At 41.3% G+C, this 20,394-nt stretch overlaps 1 protein-coding gene across 7 annotated transcripts in view; it reads left to right on the forward strand.

The window, feature by feature from the left end:
* The first annotated feature begins 560 nt into the window (after positions 1-560).
* Positions 561-20,394, forward strand: part of RPRD2 (regulation of nuclear pre-mRNA domain containing 2) — a 95,653-nt gene continuing 75,819 nt past the window's right edge. For 2 of the 7 annotated variants that reach the window (XM_081815864.1, XM_081815866.1), the window contains exon 1: positions 562-1,772. In XM_081815864.1, coding sequence (XP_081671990.1) covers positions 1,568-1,772 — 205 coding nt within the window. In that variant the 5' untranslated portion in view covers positions 562-1,567. Of the gene's footprint in view, positions 1,773-20,394 lie in introns of all 7 variants that reach the window. The other 5 variants (XM_081815865.1, XM_081815868.1, XM_081815867.1 and 2 more) reach the window with 5 other exon arrangements.

Genomic DNA, 20,394 nt, shown 5'->3' on the forward strand with positions numbered 1-20,394 from the left:
CTATACTTGGCACAAAACGTTCAACAACTTTTTGTTGAATGAATGAATGAGTGAATGAATGAATGAATGAATACTAGAGATGAGCTTGGCAAAACAGGTTCCTTGCCTCAAGAAACAATGAGTCCACTGGGGAGAGGTAAAAGACTTAAAATACAGTAATTGCATGTGTTCAGTGGAACACAGGAGCCTCCAAATCTGCCCAGAGGATTTTCATAGGCAGATACGATGGAATGGTTAATCTAGGTTGTGCTAATCAATATAACAGACAGCTAGGGCTCTTTAAACTATAATGTATTATGCAATTGTAAGACTGTTATAACCGGCAAAAGTGAGATCACATCTTCCCTTTTATTCTTTCCTCGTCTCGAAATTTCTACTAGGAAATTTTTCGTTTCACTTCATTTACTTCCTCTTCCTATAATCCAAATAGCCTACTGGCTGTGAATGGTATCGTCCAAGGGAAGTGTAAAATATTGTTTGATCTGGGAGTCTGCGTAGTGAATGGCTCGCTGGAGCTGGCGCATGCGCATCTTTTGAGGCACTGCAAGATGGCTGCCAGCCACTTTGTCGCCAGTCGGTGCCCCGAGGAGCTAGCGGCGGCGGCAGCAGCTGCCAGATAGTAACAGTGACCTCTGAGCGGTGGGAATCACCCGGCCTGTTGTGTGAGCTGGACAGACCCAAGAGGGAGACCTCGCTAGGAAGTAAAGGGCGGGGCGGAGCGGTGAAGCCCCTCCCCCAACCTCTTCTTAGTTTGACCAACTCCCTCACCCTCTCTCCTGGTTTTTCCTCCTAGCCCGCTACACGCTGATCTGCTGCGCAAGCGCACAAATAATCGTAGCGCCTCCTTGGCCCTTGGGGCTTGCGGGCTTCTGCGCGCGCTTCTCGTTCTAGTCCTTTGATTGGTCAGACTGCCCCGCCATCACGCCTCCGTCTGCTTTCTAGGTTGAGAAGGAAGCGGGGAGGCGGGGCGAAGCCGCGCGTGCGCGATACTGTTGCTGTCCCTTTGCTGCTATTGCGTTGCAAAAAAAATCCTCACTAGGTAGCCCTGGGCCTTTTCTGTGCTAGAGGAGCTAAAGGAGAAAGATTCCTGCAACTGAAAGGGCAATCGGGTAGTATTAAATTTAAGATATTAATGCCCACTCTTTACAGGAGCGTGGCGATAGGAGTGGGGAAGAGCCTTAGCTTTGAGAGCTGAAGAGTGTAAAACCATTAGTTTCGGGGCCAGGCGTTTTGAAAGGCTTTGCAGGATCTGTTTTCTGCGCATTTCTTCCGTGATTATTGACTGGTTTAAACACAACCCCTCGAACAATTCTGATAAACCTTCGATACCCGCAGCCCTTCCTTACAGCGTGTAGGAGCCACCAGCGTGCCCAGCAGCTGGTCCTCCCGTCCTACCTCTAGAAGAGCCTAGCGCGTGCACCATCCCCACCCCCTAGCCTCCCTCCCCACCTACGGCTTCCACGCACTCGCAGTGATTGTTTTGCCCGCTCCCGCTCCCGCTCCCGCCGCCGCCGCCGCCGCCGCCGCCGCCGCCAGAGGAGCAGCAGCGCTTGTGCAAACCGGGAAGATGGCGGCCGGCGGCGGCGGAGGCAGCAGTAAGGCCTCCTCCTCGTCGGCCTCTTCGGCAGGGGCTCTGGAGTCCTCGTTGGATCGAAAATTCCAGTCGGTAACTAACACCATGGAATCTATTCAAGGCTTGTCGTCTTGGTGTATAGAGAACAAGAAACACCACACTACTATCGTCTACCATTGGATGAAGTGGCTCCGGAGATGTGAGTGTCGGGGGTGACTAGGGAAGGGAAGACTGGGGAAATGGAAGGAAATCCTTCCCGAAGCGCCTGGGTTTTTCCCACGGAGCCACTGCATTCGGTTGGCGTTGTTCACATTAAAGCTTTGACGCGAGTGTTCCCAAACCCAGACTCCATTCCTAGCCACAGTTGTCCTGAACTGCAGGAGGCTCATCATTTCTTGGATTTTTTGTTAGCTACTTACTGACTTGGTGTGTGTGTGTATGTGTGACCTTGGGCCGTTGGGCCCAGATCATTAGAGATTTAGGTGTTGTTTCAGAGCCTTGTAAGGTGCTGTTGTCTTTACTGAACCTTCGCGGAAATTATCGCGTCCGTTTATTTCTTATAGGCCTTGACGTGCTAATGATTTCTGGTTTTCTTGATGATAGACAAGCTATGGTTTAAGCAGTAGCAAATCCACTTCGTTGGAATATGTTGGACTACTCTGTTTTACGCTGAACTAAAACTCGTGATGTGTTATAAGAAGGGCCTTACTTGGGTGAATGTTACGAAGTAACAGGAGCTCCACGTAGAGCTGAGGCGACCACCTGGGAGGTTTCCCTGTACCTGTGTTTGCTGCAATAAAATGCAGGCTTCTTGCTACTGACCGGAAATAACTGCAGTCAGTATCATCATTCATACCTTAAAATGTAAAACATGTCCAGCTACTTTTCAGTCACTTGAAATACCTTTTTAAAGAAATAAGTTTGGCTTCACTGGTAATCAAAACAGGAAATTGGGAAATGGGCTTTTTGAATATATAGTACTTCCTTTCCCCAGTTATTGCTTTTTTGTCTCCATCGGGGATTTTTTTCCACTTTGCTTCTTTACTACAGAAAAGAGGTATATTAAACTGTCAGGAAGCATGGATTGTCTCCAAAACATTTCAAATATTTTAGGAGTAAGTGTGGAGAAGTCATTGTTGCTTCCTGCTGAGAAGAGAGGGTTAACCCGTTGCTTCTTGTCTATGGCATGTCACCAGTAAGACCCATCATCCAGTTACTCTTATTCCACTTCTGCTATTGCCCCTATAGTGTTTTGATTTGTGTTTACCTTTGAGGGAACAGATGGATAAAACTTACAAAATCATAGGCCCCAATCTTCAGACTATTTGTCTATATAAAGTTTTTGTTGGTAGAGATGTTTTGTGGCACTTTGAGTAATACATACGGAAAAGACTGTAGAGCCAAGACAAGATTACCTGTATTTACCAATAGATCAAAGTTACTTTCTTTCCAAGAAGTAAAATTAGAACATACAATATAAACTATGATAACAGTCATCATCAAAGACTCACATACTAAGTATCTGCTATGCTGCCCAACCCTTTATTGCCATTTACAATATATGTCTCACTGTACCTTAAAATAACCTTAAGAAGTAGATTTTTTTTTTTTAAAGATTTTATTTATTTATTTGACAGAGAGAGACACAGCGAGAGAGGGAACACAAGCAGGGGGAGTGGGAGAGGGAGAAGCAGGCTTCCCGCCGAGCAGGGAGCCTGATGCGGGGCTCGATCCCAGAACCCTGGGATCATGACCTGAGCCGAAGGCAGACGCTTAACCAGCTGAGCCACCCAGGCGCCCCAGAAGTAGATTTTTTAAATAATTGATTTACAGGTGGCGAAACTAAGGCCCAGAAATGTTAAGTAAATTGCTTAAGATTACACAGAAAAAGGGGAGTTAGGATTTGACTCCACCATATCAGTTGCCAGTGACCACATTTAACTTTGTGGCAATGTTTTCAAGATTAAAAGAAAAAAAAAATCTTTAATGTACTTGGTACACCCACCAAGTGTACCAGTGGTACACCCTGGTAGCAAATGCTCGTGTAAGTCTGAGAACATACTCTCTTTTCTTGTCTTAAAACATTTGTACAAAATTATACAAGCATTTAACATTTCCTACCTTTGAGCTCTGGTGCTTTAATTGTATGGTTACATCATTTGCAAGACTAAGTTGGTCCCCATCCCTGCCTTGTGGGATTTCAAGTGACAGAATTTTTTTTTCCCTAGTTAGCAATAATGAGATATACTGGAGCCCCAAGTTTTCTGCCTCTACAATTGTTAGTATTTTGCCCGAGCTTATTTCCCTTGTTGATATATCGAGTGAAAAAGTGATTGCTCTACTAAAATAATATTAATACATTGCTCTACTAAAATAACTTGAAATGCATTATATGTAGTTTATATAGTTAAATACTTTTGGTTTTCTAAAAACTTGATTCCTTTTTTCCTAGTGGAATGGAACTTTCTAAAATGGTTAAGGGTTATTTGTAGTCATTTTGTGTTTACTTTTAATGAACATCATGTATTTCAATGTAAATAAAGCCTTTTGAGAGAAATTTTCAGGAGAGTAATGAAGGGCACAGTGAAAATAGTTTATACATTAGGCCTCATTTAGTTTCATATTTCTTTACAGTTGGGATTATCTTAGTTTGAGTTCGGTTTCTAAGTCAGCTTTAGGCAAGTTTGTGAAATAGGTGTCTCTGGCATTACCAGCTTTTGTGTCTGTTTTCCTTATGTCACTTTTGCTTCTCTTTTTTATTCTGGCATCCATTATTTAGTAATTTGTGTTTAGACCTCAGTGTGAGTTTAAGTGTGTTAGTTCATCCAAAGATATTTTCATTTGACCCTTTATTTCATAATGTTGTAATGAGAGGCTTTTGTTCATTTTAAAGGAAATAATTTAGAGAAAGCAAGTAGGCTTTTGGAAGATATTCTCCATGGGTGGGTTCTAACTGATTTTATTCAGGCTTCTTTTAATTTGTCTTGAAACATTCATTGCCATCATTTTTAAAAGTGATCTTTCTGTAGCATAAACAGATGTCATTACTGTGTTTCAGAATCCTCCATTGATATCCCATTGCAACAGGTTAAGATCTAAACTTCTTTTTTTTTTTAAAGATTTTTATTTATTTATTTGACAGAGAGAGACACAGTGAGAGAGGGAACACAAGCAGGGGGAGCGGGAGAGAGAGAAGCAGGCTTCCTGCAGAGCAGGGAGCCTGATGCGGGGCTCGATCCCAGGACGCTGGGATCATGACCTGAGCCGAAGGCAGACGCTTAACGACTGAGCCACCCAGGTGCCCCAAGATCTAAACTTCTTTTGCTATGATCTACAAGTTCCTATACCATCTGCCTTGCCTGCTACCTCTCAGGCTTCTTCCAATTCCGTTTCCTTATCGTTTAGATTCAAGCTCATGTATTACCTCTTCAGAAAGGCCTTCCCTTATTTGACCTCATTCCAGGTGGTCACTTCAATTGCCTTCTGTCACTTCACATTATTTTCAGTATATGAAATTACATTGCTTGTTTGTCTACATGTTTATTGTATCTTCTCCCACCAGATGACAGAGCTAGGTCTTCTTTGCTGCTGTATTCTCAAGCAACTAGAATAGTGTTTGGCACAAAGTAAGCAATCAGTAAATATTTGCCAACATAATTTTGTGTATTAATCAAGAACTTGAATTGTTTTAATTTCTGTTTATCAGAAAGAAATGTTTATAATTAGTGAAAGAAATGATAGCTATGGTTGTCAGCAAGTTCAAGATATGGCTCTTTTTGTTGTGTTTGCAAGATATGGCTCTTTCTTGGGGCGCCTGGGTGGCTCAGTTGGTTAAGCGACTGCCTTCGGCTCAGGTCATGATCCTGGAGTCCCGGGATTGAGTCCCACATCGGGCTCCCTGCTCAGCAGGGAGTCTGCTTCTCCCTCTGACCCTCCTCCCTCTCATGCTCTCTGTCTCTCATTCTCTCTCTCGCAAATAAATAAAATCTTAAAAAAAAAAAAAGGTATGGCTCTTTCTGGACTTGATGTTCAGTTAACCATATTTTCATTTCTTTTTTTTTTTTTTTAAAGATTTTTTTATTTATTTGACAGAGAGAGACACAGCGAGAGAGGGAATACAAGCAGGGGGAGTGGGAGAGGGAGAAGCAGGCTTCCCGCCGAGCAGGGAGCCCGATGCGGGGCTCGATCCCAGGACCTGGAACCATGACCTGAGCCGAAGGCAGACGCTTAACGACTGAGCCACCCAGGCGCCCCCATATTTTCATTTCTTTACTTCATTTGTCCCTCCCATTTTTAATGTAAAACGGAAATCAATGTGGAAAAGTAGAAAAATGCAGACTTTAGAATTAGACCTAGATTCAGACCTTAATTCCATCTTTTAATACTTGGGTGACTCTACACTTAAATTGTGAGCCCCAATTTCTGATCTGTAAGTAGAGGTAATAAATATCTCATAGAATTGCTCTCTACATTTAAGAAGATAGCATATGTATTTTAGCATAGGTCCTAGCGTATACAAAACATTAAAATTATTTATTATGATGACAGTGGTGATGTAGATAAAGATTGTCTTTATCCTAACATCCTGAGTATCCAGAATAATTACAGCAGAACTTTTTTGGGGGGTACAGTGCTGGAAATTCCCAGTTAGGGGCAGATGGATTGGAACAGACTCTAATGAATTAGCAAGTGCTCTGAAGAACTAGTAGGACAAGATGGAAATTACTGTGTTCATGATATTTCCATGTTGTTTTTCTTTTAAAGATTTTATTTATTTGTTTGTTTGTTTGTTTGCTTATTGGTGAGACAATGCAAGCACAAGCAGTGGGAGTGGCAGGCAGAGGGAGAAGCAGGCTCTCCCTGCTGAACAAGGAGCCCGATGTGGGACTCAGTCCCAGGACCCTGGGATCATGACCCCAGCTGAAGGCAGACGCTTACCCAACTGAGCCACCCAGGCGTCCCATGTTGTCTTGTTTCTAACCATTGAATGGGTTGGTCTGTTTTAGAAGGTGGTGTGAGAATTTAAGTGAGTTTTTGAAGAAAAGTGGGATATAGGAAAATAGAATCATTTGTAGAGCAGAAAATCTGTTAAGTCCCTTCAACTATTTTTTTTAATAAAGATTTTATTTATTTATTAGGGAGAGAGAGAGAAAGCATAAGCAGGGGGAGTGGCAGGCAGAGAGAGAAGCAGGGTCCTCGCTGAGCAGGGAGCCCGATGTGGGACCCTGGGATCATGACCCGAGCCGAAGGCAGGCACTTAACCAACTGAGCCACCCAGGCGTCCCCCTTCAACTATTTTTGATACAACCTAAATATTTACATCCCACCCCTACCTTTACTGATTAACCCACTTCAGTAGTTATCAACTTAATGGCCAATCTTTTTTTCTTCTACCTCCCCTTACTTTTTCCCCCTCCACCTCATTTGAAGGAACTCTCAGTGCAATCTGGTATTTTTTTCCCCCACAGGAGAAACCATTACATAAACATGGGCGAGCAAAAAAATTCTCTTTTTACAGGATTAAATTGTTGCAGAGGATTTGCAAAGTGCAGTTACCGTTTTTTTTTTTAAGATTTTATTTATTTGACAGAGAGAGAGACAGCGAGAGAGGGAACACAAGCAGGGGGAGTGGGAGAGGGAGAAGCAGGCCTCCCGCCAAGCAGGGAGCCCAATGTGGGGCTCGATCCCAGGACCCTGGGATCATGACCTGAGCAGAAGGCAGACACTTAACAACTGAGCCACCCAGGCGCTCCGCAGTTACCGTTTTTGATTTATGGCAGTGGTTTCTCAGTTTGGTACTCAGGGATCCTTAGATGGACCATGAAGATGGTGATAATTTTATAGCTAACTTTTATCAAGTGCTTACTGTATGCCAGGTACCTTTCCAAGTATTTTGCACATATTAATTTATTCAGTCCTCACAGCTCTTTGAAGTACCTACTTCAAGGGTACCTACTTCAAGGGTACAAAATGGGGATCATTTTACAGATGAGAAAACAGAGACACTAAAAGATTAACTTGCTAATAGTTACAGAGTTATTAAGTGGTGGAGCCAGGATTCAGTCCAGACATTCTGGATTTGGGGTGTACACTCTTAGCCACTATACTATACAGCCTTTCTGATTCATAAAATACTCTCTACCATGCAGAAAACCTTTCATTACTTGCTTATTTATTTAAGATTAGGCCATATAGATTAACCAGAATGTTGAAATTTTAAATCTTTGTGGGTGTTTTTGTTTTTGCTTTCTGTGGCAAAACTGATTATCTTGTGTGGATTTAGAGTTCTTTTTTTTTTTTTAAGATTTTATTTATCTATTTGACAGAGAGAGACACAGCGAGAGAGGGAACACAAGCAGGGGGAGTGGGAGAGGGAGAAGCATGCCCCCCGCCAAGCAGGGAGCCTGACGTGGGGCTCAATCCCAGGACCCCGGGATCATGACCCGAGTCGAAGGCAGACACCCAACAACTGAGCCACCCAGGCGCCCCTGGATTTTGAATTCTGATAGGCATTTATATTTTTGCTTGAAAACATGTTAGCTATGAAAGCTGACTATTAGATAAAAATCTCTAAATGTGAGGTGTATTTGGATTAAATAATAAAAGGCTTTTCTTTCTTTCTTTCTTTTTAAGATTTTATTTATTTGTGAGAGAGAAAGAGCACAAGCAGGGGGAGCGGCAGGCAGAGGGAGAAGCAGGCTCCTCGCCAAGTAAGGAGCCCAATGTGGGACTCAATCCCAGGACTCTGGGATCATGATGCTTAACCACCTGAGCCACCCAGGCAACCCGCTTTTTTTTTTTAAGTAATCTCTATTCCCAACTTGGGGTTGAACCACGACCCCAAGAGCAAGAGTCGCATGCTCTAGTGCCTGAGCCAGCCAGTTAAAGGGTTTTCTTGACAAAAAGTTTAGGGTGCAGTACTGGTCCGTGGGGAGTGGAGTCTATCTTATATTTGATATTCCACAAATCTGAGGGTCTGGGACCATTTCTGCAGCTTTGACTCTGAAATGTAGTTATTCCTTTAACTGTTTACTTTTTTTTGGCACAGATTTTAAAATTATTATTTTTTAAAACAATAGAGGTTGGGGTGCCTGGGTGGTTCAGTCAGTTAAGCGTCTGCCTTAGGCTCAGGTCATGATCTTGGGGGTCCTGGGGTTGAGTCCTGCATGGGGCTCCCTGCTAAGCGGGGAGTCTCCTCCTCCTTCTCCCTCTTCCTCTGCCCCTCCCCCTGCTCGTGCACATGCTCTCTCTCTCTTAATAAATAAAATCTTTAAAAAAAGTAACAGAGGTCAGCCACAGATGTAGACCTCCAGCAATAAAAGCAGTATCTCAAGTGCCAGATACTTAGCGAATTAGGTTTCCTACCTAATACTATACCTACCTAATAAGTCACAGGGTAATAGTTCTAAGTATCTGTGATATAATCCAAAAGCCTAAAAACAAAAAACAAACACAAAAGCCTAAAAACAGCTGGCACAGTTAACTGTTTATTTTCTTTGTAATACATCTTTTATAGCAGGTATGTAGGCTAGACCTGTAGAATATATAACATTACTGCCATAGGCATAAAGCTTTTTAATTACATATCATACATATACAAACGAGTAATATAGGTGGACTAGATACAGATTCTTTGAGTATGAAGATGAATTCACTTATAAGTCCCTAGTTTACATTCAGTTCTTTTAACAAGTATTTGTTGAATACCTGTTGTACCAAGCACTGGGGATTACAGCACGTGAACAAAATGGAGAACAATTTTTGCCCTCTTGGAGCTTATATTCCAGTAAAGGGGAGACAACAAACAAAATAAGTAAACTATTAAATATATTAGAAGATAAAAATATTATAAGTGCTGTACAGAAATACAGAGTAGGGAAGAGAAATACAGAGTGTTACAGGGGTTTGCAGTTTTTAATTAGGTGGTAAGAGAAGGCCTCACTTGGAAGGTGACATTTGAGTAGGTAGATGAGATATTGCAATATAGATAACGACAGTGTGAGGAGAGAATGTTCCAACACAAAGAGAACAGAAAAATACAAAGGTTCTGAGGTTAGAGGTGCCTGGAGAGTTTAAGGAAGAGCAACAAAGCTTTTGTGGCTGGAAAGGAGTAGCTACAATGAGATTTGGCAGATGAACTCAGAGATTATGGTGGGTGATGGTGGGGGGGCATATCACAATGTTTTATAGGTATCGTAAGGACTTGCTTTCATTCTGAATGAAATGGGGAGCTATTTGAGCAGAGGAATGATGTGAACTGATTTTTTTTTTTTTTTTAAGCTCGAGGCCCAATGTGGGGCTTGAACTCACAACGCTGAGATCAAGAGTCACATGGTCTATGGACTGACTCCATGATTTATGTTTTTAAAAGGTCATCTGTGGGGCACCTGGGTGGCTTAGTCGGTTAAGCATCTGCCTTCGGCTCAGGTCATGATCTTAGGGTCCTGGGATCCAGCCCCGCATTGGGTTCTCTGCTCAGCGGGGAGTCTCCTTCTCCCTCTCACTCTCCCTCTGTGTGCTCGTGCTCTCTCTCTCTCAAATAAATAAAAACCTTAAAAAAAAAAAGTCATTCTGGTTGCTGTAGAAACAGGGATACGTGGCTGTTGTAGTAATCCTGGGGTAAGATGTTTGTGGTTTGGACCAGGTTGTGGCCTGTGGAAGTGATAAGTAATTTAATTCTGGATCTATTTTGAATGTAGATCTAACTGTATTTCTAGATGGATTAAACATGGGGTAAGAGAGGGAGGTAATCAAGAATGACTCTGGTGGTGGGGTGCCTGGGTGGCTCAGTCGTTAAGCATCTGCCTTCGGCTCAGGTCATGATCCCAGGATCCTGGGATCGAGCCCCGCATCAGGCTCTCTGCTCTGCGGGAAGCCTGCTTCTCCCTCTCCCACTCCCCCTGCTTGTGTTCCCTCTTTCGCTGTGTTTCTCTCTGTCAAATAAAATCTTTAAAAAAGAATGACTCTGGTGTTTTGCCTGACTAGAAAGAGTTGATATTAATTAATATGGGGAAGGCTGTAGTGGAGCAGATTTGGGGAAGAAGATTAGAAATTTAGTTTTGAATGTTAGGTTTGTGTTGTTCGTATTTTAAAATATCTTTATTGAGATAGAATTCACAAATATAAAATTCATTCATTTAAACTGTACAATTCAGTTGTCTTAGTACATTCACAGAATTGTGCAACAGCCACCACAGGGTGTGATAGATTGTGTGTAGATAGTGTGTAGATTGTCTTTGGAGCCACAGGGCTGGAAGAGAGAGATCGACATGGGAGTTAAGTATAGATAGAGAAGTAAGTATAGTAAGAATAATAAGTGTAGATAGAGAAGAGGTCCAGAGAGAAGGCTCTGGGGCATGCAGTATTTTAGATACTTCTTTCACTTATTTGGTCTAATGTGTTCTTGGCTTAGGTTCTTTTTGAGGTTCAAGGTAAACTTTATTTCAGTTCCCCAACGAAATAATAAATCTATTTTGAGCTCTTGAATGTTTCTACTCTTGGTTTAGACTAAATGGCACTTCTGGATTAGTTAGGCAGTAGCCGTGTATCATAATCACCAACTATAAAATTATTGTATAATGATTCTCTCTCTCCCTTTTGGATACTTAGGTCACTTTTTCTTCATTCCATTGCCCTAAATTCATAGAGATGTAGATAATACTTCATGTTTCCTGACAGTGTTTTAAAACATGAACTTCCTAATTATGACATATAATTACTGTGATGGTATGTACTAAATGAGCTTTTTTACTTGGATTATGAGACTTTACAATCAGTCATTATGTTCTTCATTTAGCTGTGTTGTCTCTCAAATGCAGACGGGTGATACTATAAACATGGCCTGAGGTGGATTTGAAGCATTATATATGACATAATTTTGTTATACATTCCATAGTAAGCTAAATGTTAAATTATGTAGCAAGTAAACATTCCTATAACTAAAAGTGTGAAACAATATTGACAAACTTCAAATGGTTCTTTGGTACGGAAAGGAAAATTTCATTGGCAGTGGAAAAATACTAATTAAAATTTGCTTAGATAGGTCACAACAAAATTACAGTTTTGTCTGCAGAGAAGGGGTGTGTGTATGTATGTGTATAATTTCTTTTTTTCTTTTAAAGATATTTAAAGATTTTATTTCTTTATTTGAGAGAGTGAGCGGGAGAGAACATGAGCAAGGGGAGGGGCAAAGGGAGAGGGAAAAGCAGACTCCCGCTGAGCAGGGAACCTTACACAGGGCTGGATCCCAGGACCCCGGGATTGTGACCTGAGCTGAAGGCAGCCGTTTAGCCAACTGAGCTACCCAGGCGCCCCAAGATTTTATTTATTTATTTATTTATCTATCTATTTATTTATTTATTTATTTGAAGGAGAGAGGGAGAGCTCACGCGCTCACGCACACAAAAGTGGGGGAGGGGCAGAGGATGATGGAGAGGGACAAGCAGACTCCGTTCTGAGCAGGGAGCAGGCATGGGACATGTGGTTCCATCCCAGGACCCTGTGATCATGACCTGAGCTGAAATCAGACACTTAACCAACTGAGCCACCCAGGCACCCCTGTATGTGTATAATTTCTTAGGGAGTAGAGGGTTACTGATTTTATTTTTAGTGACTTGGCTTCCTGCTTTTCATGAACTAATAAATAATAGATGCATCCAAACTCCTTTTCTCCTAAGCTTTTGTCAGTCAGTTATGATATTTGTTTTAAAATTTCAACTATCTGAGAAATAAGGATACAAAAGATTTTTTAAGGTATAGAAGGAGCTCAGAGACCCTAGTAAAAATTACTCCAGAACTTAATAGTGTTGTACAAACCAGCTAGACTGAGTTTCTCATCTGTTTGTCAAGGAAACAAAAAGTAGTTGGTGTTTTGTGGTGCTTTCAGATCCCACTGCCCCCACAGATTTTAATTATAGAACATTGGAGAAATGCACATCTTGTGGAGAAAGTAATAGAACCTAGTTACTTTTTGGAAAAAGGCAACAATTCCATCTGTGCTTTGGAACATTGAAGTTTTTCTAACTAAGATAAGACAGTTTAAAAAAAACTAATTTTTATTCTTTTCTTACAAACATTGAAATAGAGTCTCTTTGATGAAAGAAATGAAGTGTTCAGTATGCTGGGTTTATTTTGTTTGTGGCCTTTATCTTTTCCTCCTCTCTTCTACTTCACTCTCTAGTGGTTAGTTTCACTTACTTTCACTCTATGGTTCTTTGGTACCCACTAACAGAGTGTGTTTATTACCCTTTAGTAAAAGTTGCACTGTTACAGGGGAAAAGATCTTTTAATGTTAGGAATTGTAGCTTAACATTTTTTTTTTAATTACTTATTTATCTATTTAAGTTTATGTATTTAAGTAATCTCTACACCCAACATGGGGCTCAAACTCACGACCCCAGGATCAAGAGTCACATGCTTCTCCGATTGAGCCAGCCAGGCACCCACCATTTTTTATTTTAAAAAGACCAGAATGGATCCTGTACTGTTTGTGTGTTCCCTTTACCATCAGGATAATTTTAAAACTAGCATAATGTGTTATTTTAAAATGATGATCTCTGTGTCCAAGGGGCAGTCACTGTTACTCAAATTATTAAAATTTATAGTGTGTTCCTATGTCCAAAGGTAGAGAATTTAGAAAATGAAATTAGAAATACCGAATGCTTGCTCTGTGTAAAACTCTGTATTGGAATTATAAGGAATGTAACCCTTAGTAACTTAGGAATTGAACAAAAATAACTGGTTCTGGAAAGTAGTATGATAGTATGAGGTTTTTATATGCTGTAACAGTTTAAGATTTTTTTTTTATTATTTTGAGAGAGAGCACAAGCAGTGGGGAGTGGCAGAGGGAGAGGGAGAAGCAGACTCCCCGCTGAGCAAGGATCCCAATGCAGGGCTCGATCCCAGGACCCTGGGATCATGACCTGAGCTGAAGGCAGACACTTAACTGACTGAGCCACCCAGGGGCCCATATATGCTGTAACAGTTTAGAAGAGGGTATCACTTTTTGGTTGGGGTGAAGGTGTCATAGGTATACATATATTACTTATAATCTTTTTTTTTTTTGCATTTTTTATTTATTTATTTTTTTAATTCTTATGTTATTCCCCATACATTACATCATTAGTTTTAGATGAAGTGTTCCATGATTCATTGTTTGTGCATAACACCCAGTGCTCCATGCAGAATGTGCCCTCCTCAATACCCACCACCAGGCTAACCCATCCTCCCACCCCCTTCCCTCTAGAACCCTCAGTTTGTTTTTCAGAGTCCATCATCTCTCATGGTTCGTCTACCCCTCCGATTTCCCCCGCTTCATTCTTCCCCTCCCGCTACCTTCTTCTTTTTTTTTTTCTTAACATATATTGCATTATTTGTTTCAGAGGTACAGATCTGAGATTCAACAGTCTTGCAAAATTCACAGCGCTTACCAGAGCACATTATATTACCTATAATCTTGACATCAGCTTTGCGAGGAGATATGAGTTATCCCCACTTTAAAATTTTATAAATTGAGGGAAGTTAATTGCTTATTTGAGGAAATTGTCAGAACATTTATTGCATAGGAAAAGGAAACCAGGGGCGCCTGGGTGGCTCAGTCATTAAGCGTCTGCGTTCGGCTTGGGTCATGATCCCAGACTCCCAGGATCGAGCCCTACATCGGGCTCCCTGCTTGGTGGGGAGTCTGCTTCTCCCTCTGCCCCTCACCCTGCTCGTGCTCTCTCTCTCTCAAATAAATAAGTAAAATTTTTAAGGAAAAAAAGGAAAAGGAAACCATACCTGATTTCAGGGTAAGGATAATTTTGGTTTGTTTGTTTTAGTAGGCAGAGGTGAGAGTGGTAGAAAAAAGAAATATAGTGGATTCAAAGCCTGAGTTGCTCACAAATACTTTGCTATTATTTAGCAATGTTCTTTATTAAATTTCCAGTCATTAATAGAGTTAGCTTCACGAATGTCACTAATAGATTTAATGATTAATAGCCAACGGGGCGCCTGGCTGTCTCAGTCAGTAGAGTGTGCGACTCTTGATCTCGGGGTTGTGGGTTCGAGCCCCATGTTGGGTGTGGAGATTACTTTAAAATCTTTAAAAAAATAAATAGGATGCCTGGGTGAATCAGCCCCTTAGGCGTCTGCCTTCGGCTCAGGTCTTGGTCAGAGGGTCCTGGGATGGAGCCCTACGTTGGGCTCCCTGCTCAGCAGGGAGTATGCTTCTCCCTCTCACCCCACCCCTGCTCATGCTCTCTCTCTCTTAAATAAATTTTAAAAATTTTAAAAAAAATAAATAGCCAATATACCAAATTCTTATGTGATCTCATTTAATATAACAACTCATGAGGTAAGTACTGTATATAATTTTTTTTACTGAGTAAGTGTATTAGTAATGTAAATGTAAAATTAGCTACACTGGTGACAGGCAAAATAATAAATGATAATAAGTGAAGTACTTGAAGTCTCAGTGAGGGAAAATAAATCGAAGGTACAGGGATGGTAAACAGTAGAACCAGGATTCAAATCTAAGCAGTCTTGGCTCCAGAGTCTATACTCCACCATTGTGCTAGACTGCTTCCCACTTCTTCCCAAGTTTATTGGTATTTCAGTGTTCCATAGGCAGTACGGTGTATATAGTATAATGGTTTACAAACAGCCTGTACTTATTTTTTCCAGCTTTATTGTGATATATTTGACATATAACATTGTGTAAGTTTAAGGGGTATAATGTGATGATTTGATACACATATAGCAAAATAATTACAGTAAGGTTAGTTAACATATCACCTCACATAATTACCTTTTTGTTTTTTTTTTAATTTTTATTATTTTTAAAAGATTTTGTGTATCTATTTTATTTATTATTTTTTAAAGATTTTATTTATTTGACAGAGAGAGGCACAGCGAGAGAGGGAACACAAGCAGGGGGAGTGGGAGAGGGAGAAGCAGGCTTCCCGCTGAGCAGGGAGCCCGATGCGGGGCTCGATCCCAGGACCCTGGGATCATGACCTGAGCCAAAGGCAGACGCCTAACGATTGAGCCGCCCAGGCGCCCCTAGTTCGTTCTTATTAATACTACTGAGTGCCCAAAGAAGATATAATTTAGAAAACTGTTTACCTATTTTGATTATTTCAAGCAGCTATTCATATAGAAACATCTTGTAGTTAAGAAACTTTCATGTTTTGGGGCGCCTGGGTGGCTTAGTTGTTAAGCGTCTGCCTTTGGCTCAGGTCATGTCCCAGGGTCCTGGGATCGAGCCCCGCATTGGGCTCCCTGCTCAGCGGGGAGCCTGCTTCTCCTTCTCCCACTCCCCCTGCTTGTGTTCCCTCTCTTGCTGTCTCTCTCTCTCTGTCAAATAAATAAATAAAATAAAATTAAAAAAAAGAGCTTTCTCTTAGAAAAAGAAACTTTCATGGTTTTGTAGCTATTGTGCTAACATGAAAATACATCTTAAGGAAAGGATTTCCTTTTTTTTTTTTTTTTTTTAAGATTTTATTTATTTAACAGAGAGAGAGAGAGCACAAGCAGGGGGAGCAGCAGAGGGAGAGGCAGAAGCAGTCTCCCACTGAACAGGGACCCTGATGCAGGGTGGATCCCAGGACTCTGGAATCATGACCTAAGCAGACCCTGAACCAACTGAGCCATCCAGGCGACTGAACCACCCAGCGGCCCTTCAGAAAGGGATTTCTTTTTTTTTTTTTTTTTTTAAAGATTTTATTTATTTGACAGAGCACAAGCAGAGGGAGAGAGAGGGAGAAGCAGGTTCCCTACTGAGCAAGGAGCCCGATATGGGACTCGATCCCAGGACCCTGGGATCATGACCTGGGCCGAAGGCAGCCGCTTAACCGACTGAGCCACCCAGGCGTCCCAGAAAGGGATTTCTTTTTTCTTTTCTTTTTTTAAGATTTTTATTTATTTTGACAGAAAGAGAGAGAGTGTAAAAGCAGGGGGAGTGGCAGGAAGAGGGAGAGAGAGAAGCGAGAAGCAGGCTCCCTGCTTAGCAGGGAGCCCGATGTGGGGCTTGATACCAGGACCCTGGGATCATGACCCAGGCCGAAGGCAGATATTTAACCATTGAGCCACCCAGGCTCCCCAAGGAAGGGATTTCAAAGGGACAGCAATATCTTTTTTTTTTTTAAATATTTTTAATTTATTTATTTGACAGAGAGAGACACAGCGAGAGCAGGAACACAAGCAGGGGGAGTGGGAGAGGGAGAAGCAGGCTTCCCGCCGAGCAGGGAGCCCGATGTGGGACTTGATCCCAGGACCCCGGGATCATGACCTGAGCCGAAGGCAGACGCTTAACGACTGAGCCACCCAGGCGCCCGGGACAGCAATATCTTTAGTGTTGCTGGATCTTAAAAAAAATAAATAAATAACCTGTTGCTGGGCACATGGCTGGCTCACTTGGTAGAGCATGTGACTCTTGATCTCAGGGTTGTGAGTTTGAGACCCACATTGGGCATAGAGACTACTTAATAAGAAAAATAACCTGTTGAAAACAAGGGGTTTCTTTTTTTTTTTTTTTAAGATTTTATTTATTTATTTGACAGAGAAACAGCGAGAGAGGGAACTCAAGCAGGGGGTAGTGGGAGACGGAAAAGCAGGCTTCCCACTGAGCAGGGAGCCTGATGTGGGGCTCAGTCCCAGGACCCTGGGATCTTGACCTGAGCCAAAGGCAGACGCTTAATGACTGAGCCACCCAGGCGCCCCAAAAACAAGGGGTTTCTAAAAATTGAAGTTGGAGTAATAAAGACCAAATATTAATCATATTTTTATTTAAATTTTTAAAATTTAAGTTAAAGACTTTTTTAAAAAAGAAAATTTCATATCAAGACAACATTTTGAAAGATCAATTTCACTTCATTTTGTAAGACTTTTAAAATCTGATAATAGAAAAATGAAGTTTTTCAAATCCATTTATAGGGCATTCTTCTACATATATACTGTAGTTAGTATCAGCTAAGTTAAGAGTTCATTTCTGTCCTCTTAGGTTTCTCAGATTGACATGTGTAGTACATATGTATAAACAGATTTGGATAAGATACAGAGAAGATAAAACATGGCAATGAACAAAAATAACAGTATGAATTTGTACTTTGTACAAACTATAGCATTTCTCCAAAAGTGATGTTTAGATGTCAGTGTCAAAATTTAGGAACTACCAAATTAAAATCACACCTTGTTTCATGCTGCTGCACTTTAGTGCAGTTAATAAAGTGCTTCATGAATTTCCAAGAGGCATGGGGGATAACATATTCAGCATTTTCCAAACTTACTTGACCATGGAATCTTTCTTTTTTTAAGATTTATTTATTTATTTGACAGAGACAGAGACAGCGAGAGAGGGAACACAAGCAGGGGGAGTGGGAGAGGGAGAAGCAGGCTTCCCGCGGAGCAGGGAGCCTGATGCGGGGCTTGATCCTAGGACTCTGGGATCACGACCCAAGCCGAAGGCAGACGCTTAACGACTGAGCCACCCAGATGCCCCTCTTTCATTTCTAACCATCTCACATGAGTGGTGTTCCATGGAACACCCTTTGGGAAACTTTGTTAAGTTTTTCTAGGAAACCTCCAATTAAAGAACAGAGAGAGGGTGCCTCTCTCTCGCTCACTGCCTCTCAAGTAAATAAAATCTTTTAAAAACTAAATAAAATAAAATAAAGCTTTAATAAAACCCAGAATTAGTACTAATACCAGTAACACAAAAAATAATTTTGGTTGAGCATGAGTGGTGTGAGAGGGAGAAGAAGAAGCAGATTCCCCGCTGAGTAGGGAGCCCAACACGGGGCTTGATCCCGGGACTCCAGAATCATGACCTGAGCCAAAGGCAGATGCCTAACCGACTGAGCCACTCAGGTACCCCTATTAAAGCTTTTAGAATTCAGAAATTGAAATCAAATCTGTGAAGCTGGGAATTTAATATAGTTCATATTTTTAAAATTATCATTAAAACATAAAGTAAAAATATGAATTTATACAATATTACACATAGATAATCTTCTAATGTAAATCATCAGCTGCTCCTGACTTTGCTGCTTCCTTTGACTGTGGTCGTTTTCCCTGAGACACCTTTATAATTGCCCTGTGTGATATAGTTGGTTGGGTTGGACTTAAGTATCTTTTTGCCAGATTTAACTCCCCTGACTAGTGCTTTAAGAACCATCTGTCTCTGTTCAGTAGTTCAAAATTGCTGAAGTTTTGATTTTTTTTTCTTGGCCAGCTTGGGAAAGATTGCCTTAATGGAATTCTAAATCCTTTCTTTGTCCTAAGGAGAGATCTTTTGTGTTCTTGCCCTCAGGTACAGACTCACCCTATTAGTAGGGGGCGGGGGTGACAAGAGTGGAGAGCACTGACTCAGGGGAGTTTCTTGAGCTGGGTAGTAGAGAGGGTAAGGAGTTTGTGGTGAAAGTGAGAGGGGTGGGGATGGGTGAGTAGGTGAGGAAGAGCTGAAGATAACCAGGAAAGACAAATGGAGCTGCTTTTGTATAATGCCAACCAAAATGTTGTATTTTGGTATTTAAAATAGCACAGTAATCTGTAATACCTGAAACTGATGTTACTAAAAATAAATAGTGTATTTGGGAGAAATGGAAGAAGGCCATTATAATAATGCAACAAATGACCAAGTTTTGAATTAGTATAGTGGTAGTGGGGAAGGCAGAAAAGATCTACGAGGTATTTAGAATGTGGAATTTGATAGAACTGGATGACCAGTTGGATGTTGGGGATAAGAGGAAAGGTTGGAAGACAGATTCTATGGAATCAGGCTTGAACATACGGAGTTGGAGTGTCTGGAGAGTATCTGTGAAGAGTTGTTTGGTAGATAATTAGCCATATAGATGGTACTTATAATCCTAATATTGGCTAATATTTATTGACAGTTATGGACTTGATCCTATCTTAGGAATTTTACATGTATTATGTCATGTAATCTTGACAACAACCTTTGAATGGGTAGGTACTATTGTTATCCCCCTTTTTTTTTTTAAGATTTTATTTATTTATTTAATTGACACAGAGAGAGAGAGGGAGACAGCGTGAGAGGGAACACAAGCAGGGGGAGTGGGAGAGGGAGAAGCAGACTTCCTGCTGAGCAGGGAGCCCGATGCGGGGCTCGATCCCAGGACCCTGGGGTCATGACCTGAGCCAAAGGCAGTCGCTTAACCAACTGAGCCACCCAGGCGCCCCTATTGTTATCCCTTTGTGTATGAGGAAAGCATGCTTTGTGTTTGGAAAGGGTCATGCAGTTGGAAATAGGGCTGGGCTTTGAAACTGGCTCTGACTCACTTGATGTTCAAAACCACTGTATTGTAGTTGGGAAGGAGCTTTGAACTAGAGGTGTAGACTTGAGAATTGTAAATATATTGGTAGTGATAATGGATGAACACTTCAAGAACAGTGTTTGAGAATAGGGCCAATGAAAGAATCTTGGGAAACGCCAGCATTTCAGAGGTTAGCAGAAGGAAAGGTATCTTAAGTAGATGAGAGGATCAGAACAAAGTGATTTTTCAGAAACTAAGCAAAGAAAGTTTGCCAGAGGAATTTCAGTGGAACATGGTTCTGGGAAAGGGGCATGATTATATGGGGTGGAAGTGTAAATAGAAGGACTTCTCTTTCTGGTGATCTGACATTAGATTTTTCAGGATCCTTCCAGTAAAAACAAACAAACAAACAAAACTAAATCCTGCAGAAATTGCAACAAATACAGTTTTTTAAAATGAACTTTTAATTTAATTTTTTAAAAAGGTTTTATTTGTGGGGTGCCTGGGTGGATCAGTCAGTTAAGCGTCTGCCTTCAGCTCAGGTCATGATCCCAGGGTCCTGGGATCGAG

This window comes from Leptonychotes weddellii, chromosome 4 (assembly GCF_054177405.1).
Source record: "Leptonychotes weddellii isolate Sample4059 chromosome 4, ASM5417740v2, whole genome shotgun sequence".
Lineage (NCBI taxonomy): Eukaryota > Metazoa > Chordata > Mammalia > Carnivora > Phocidae > Leptonychotes > Leptonychotes weddellii.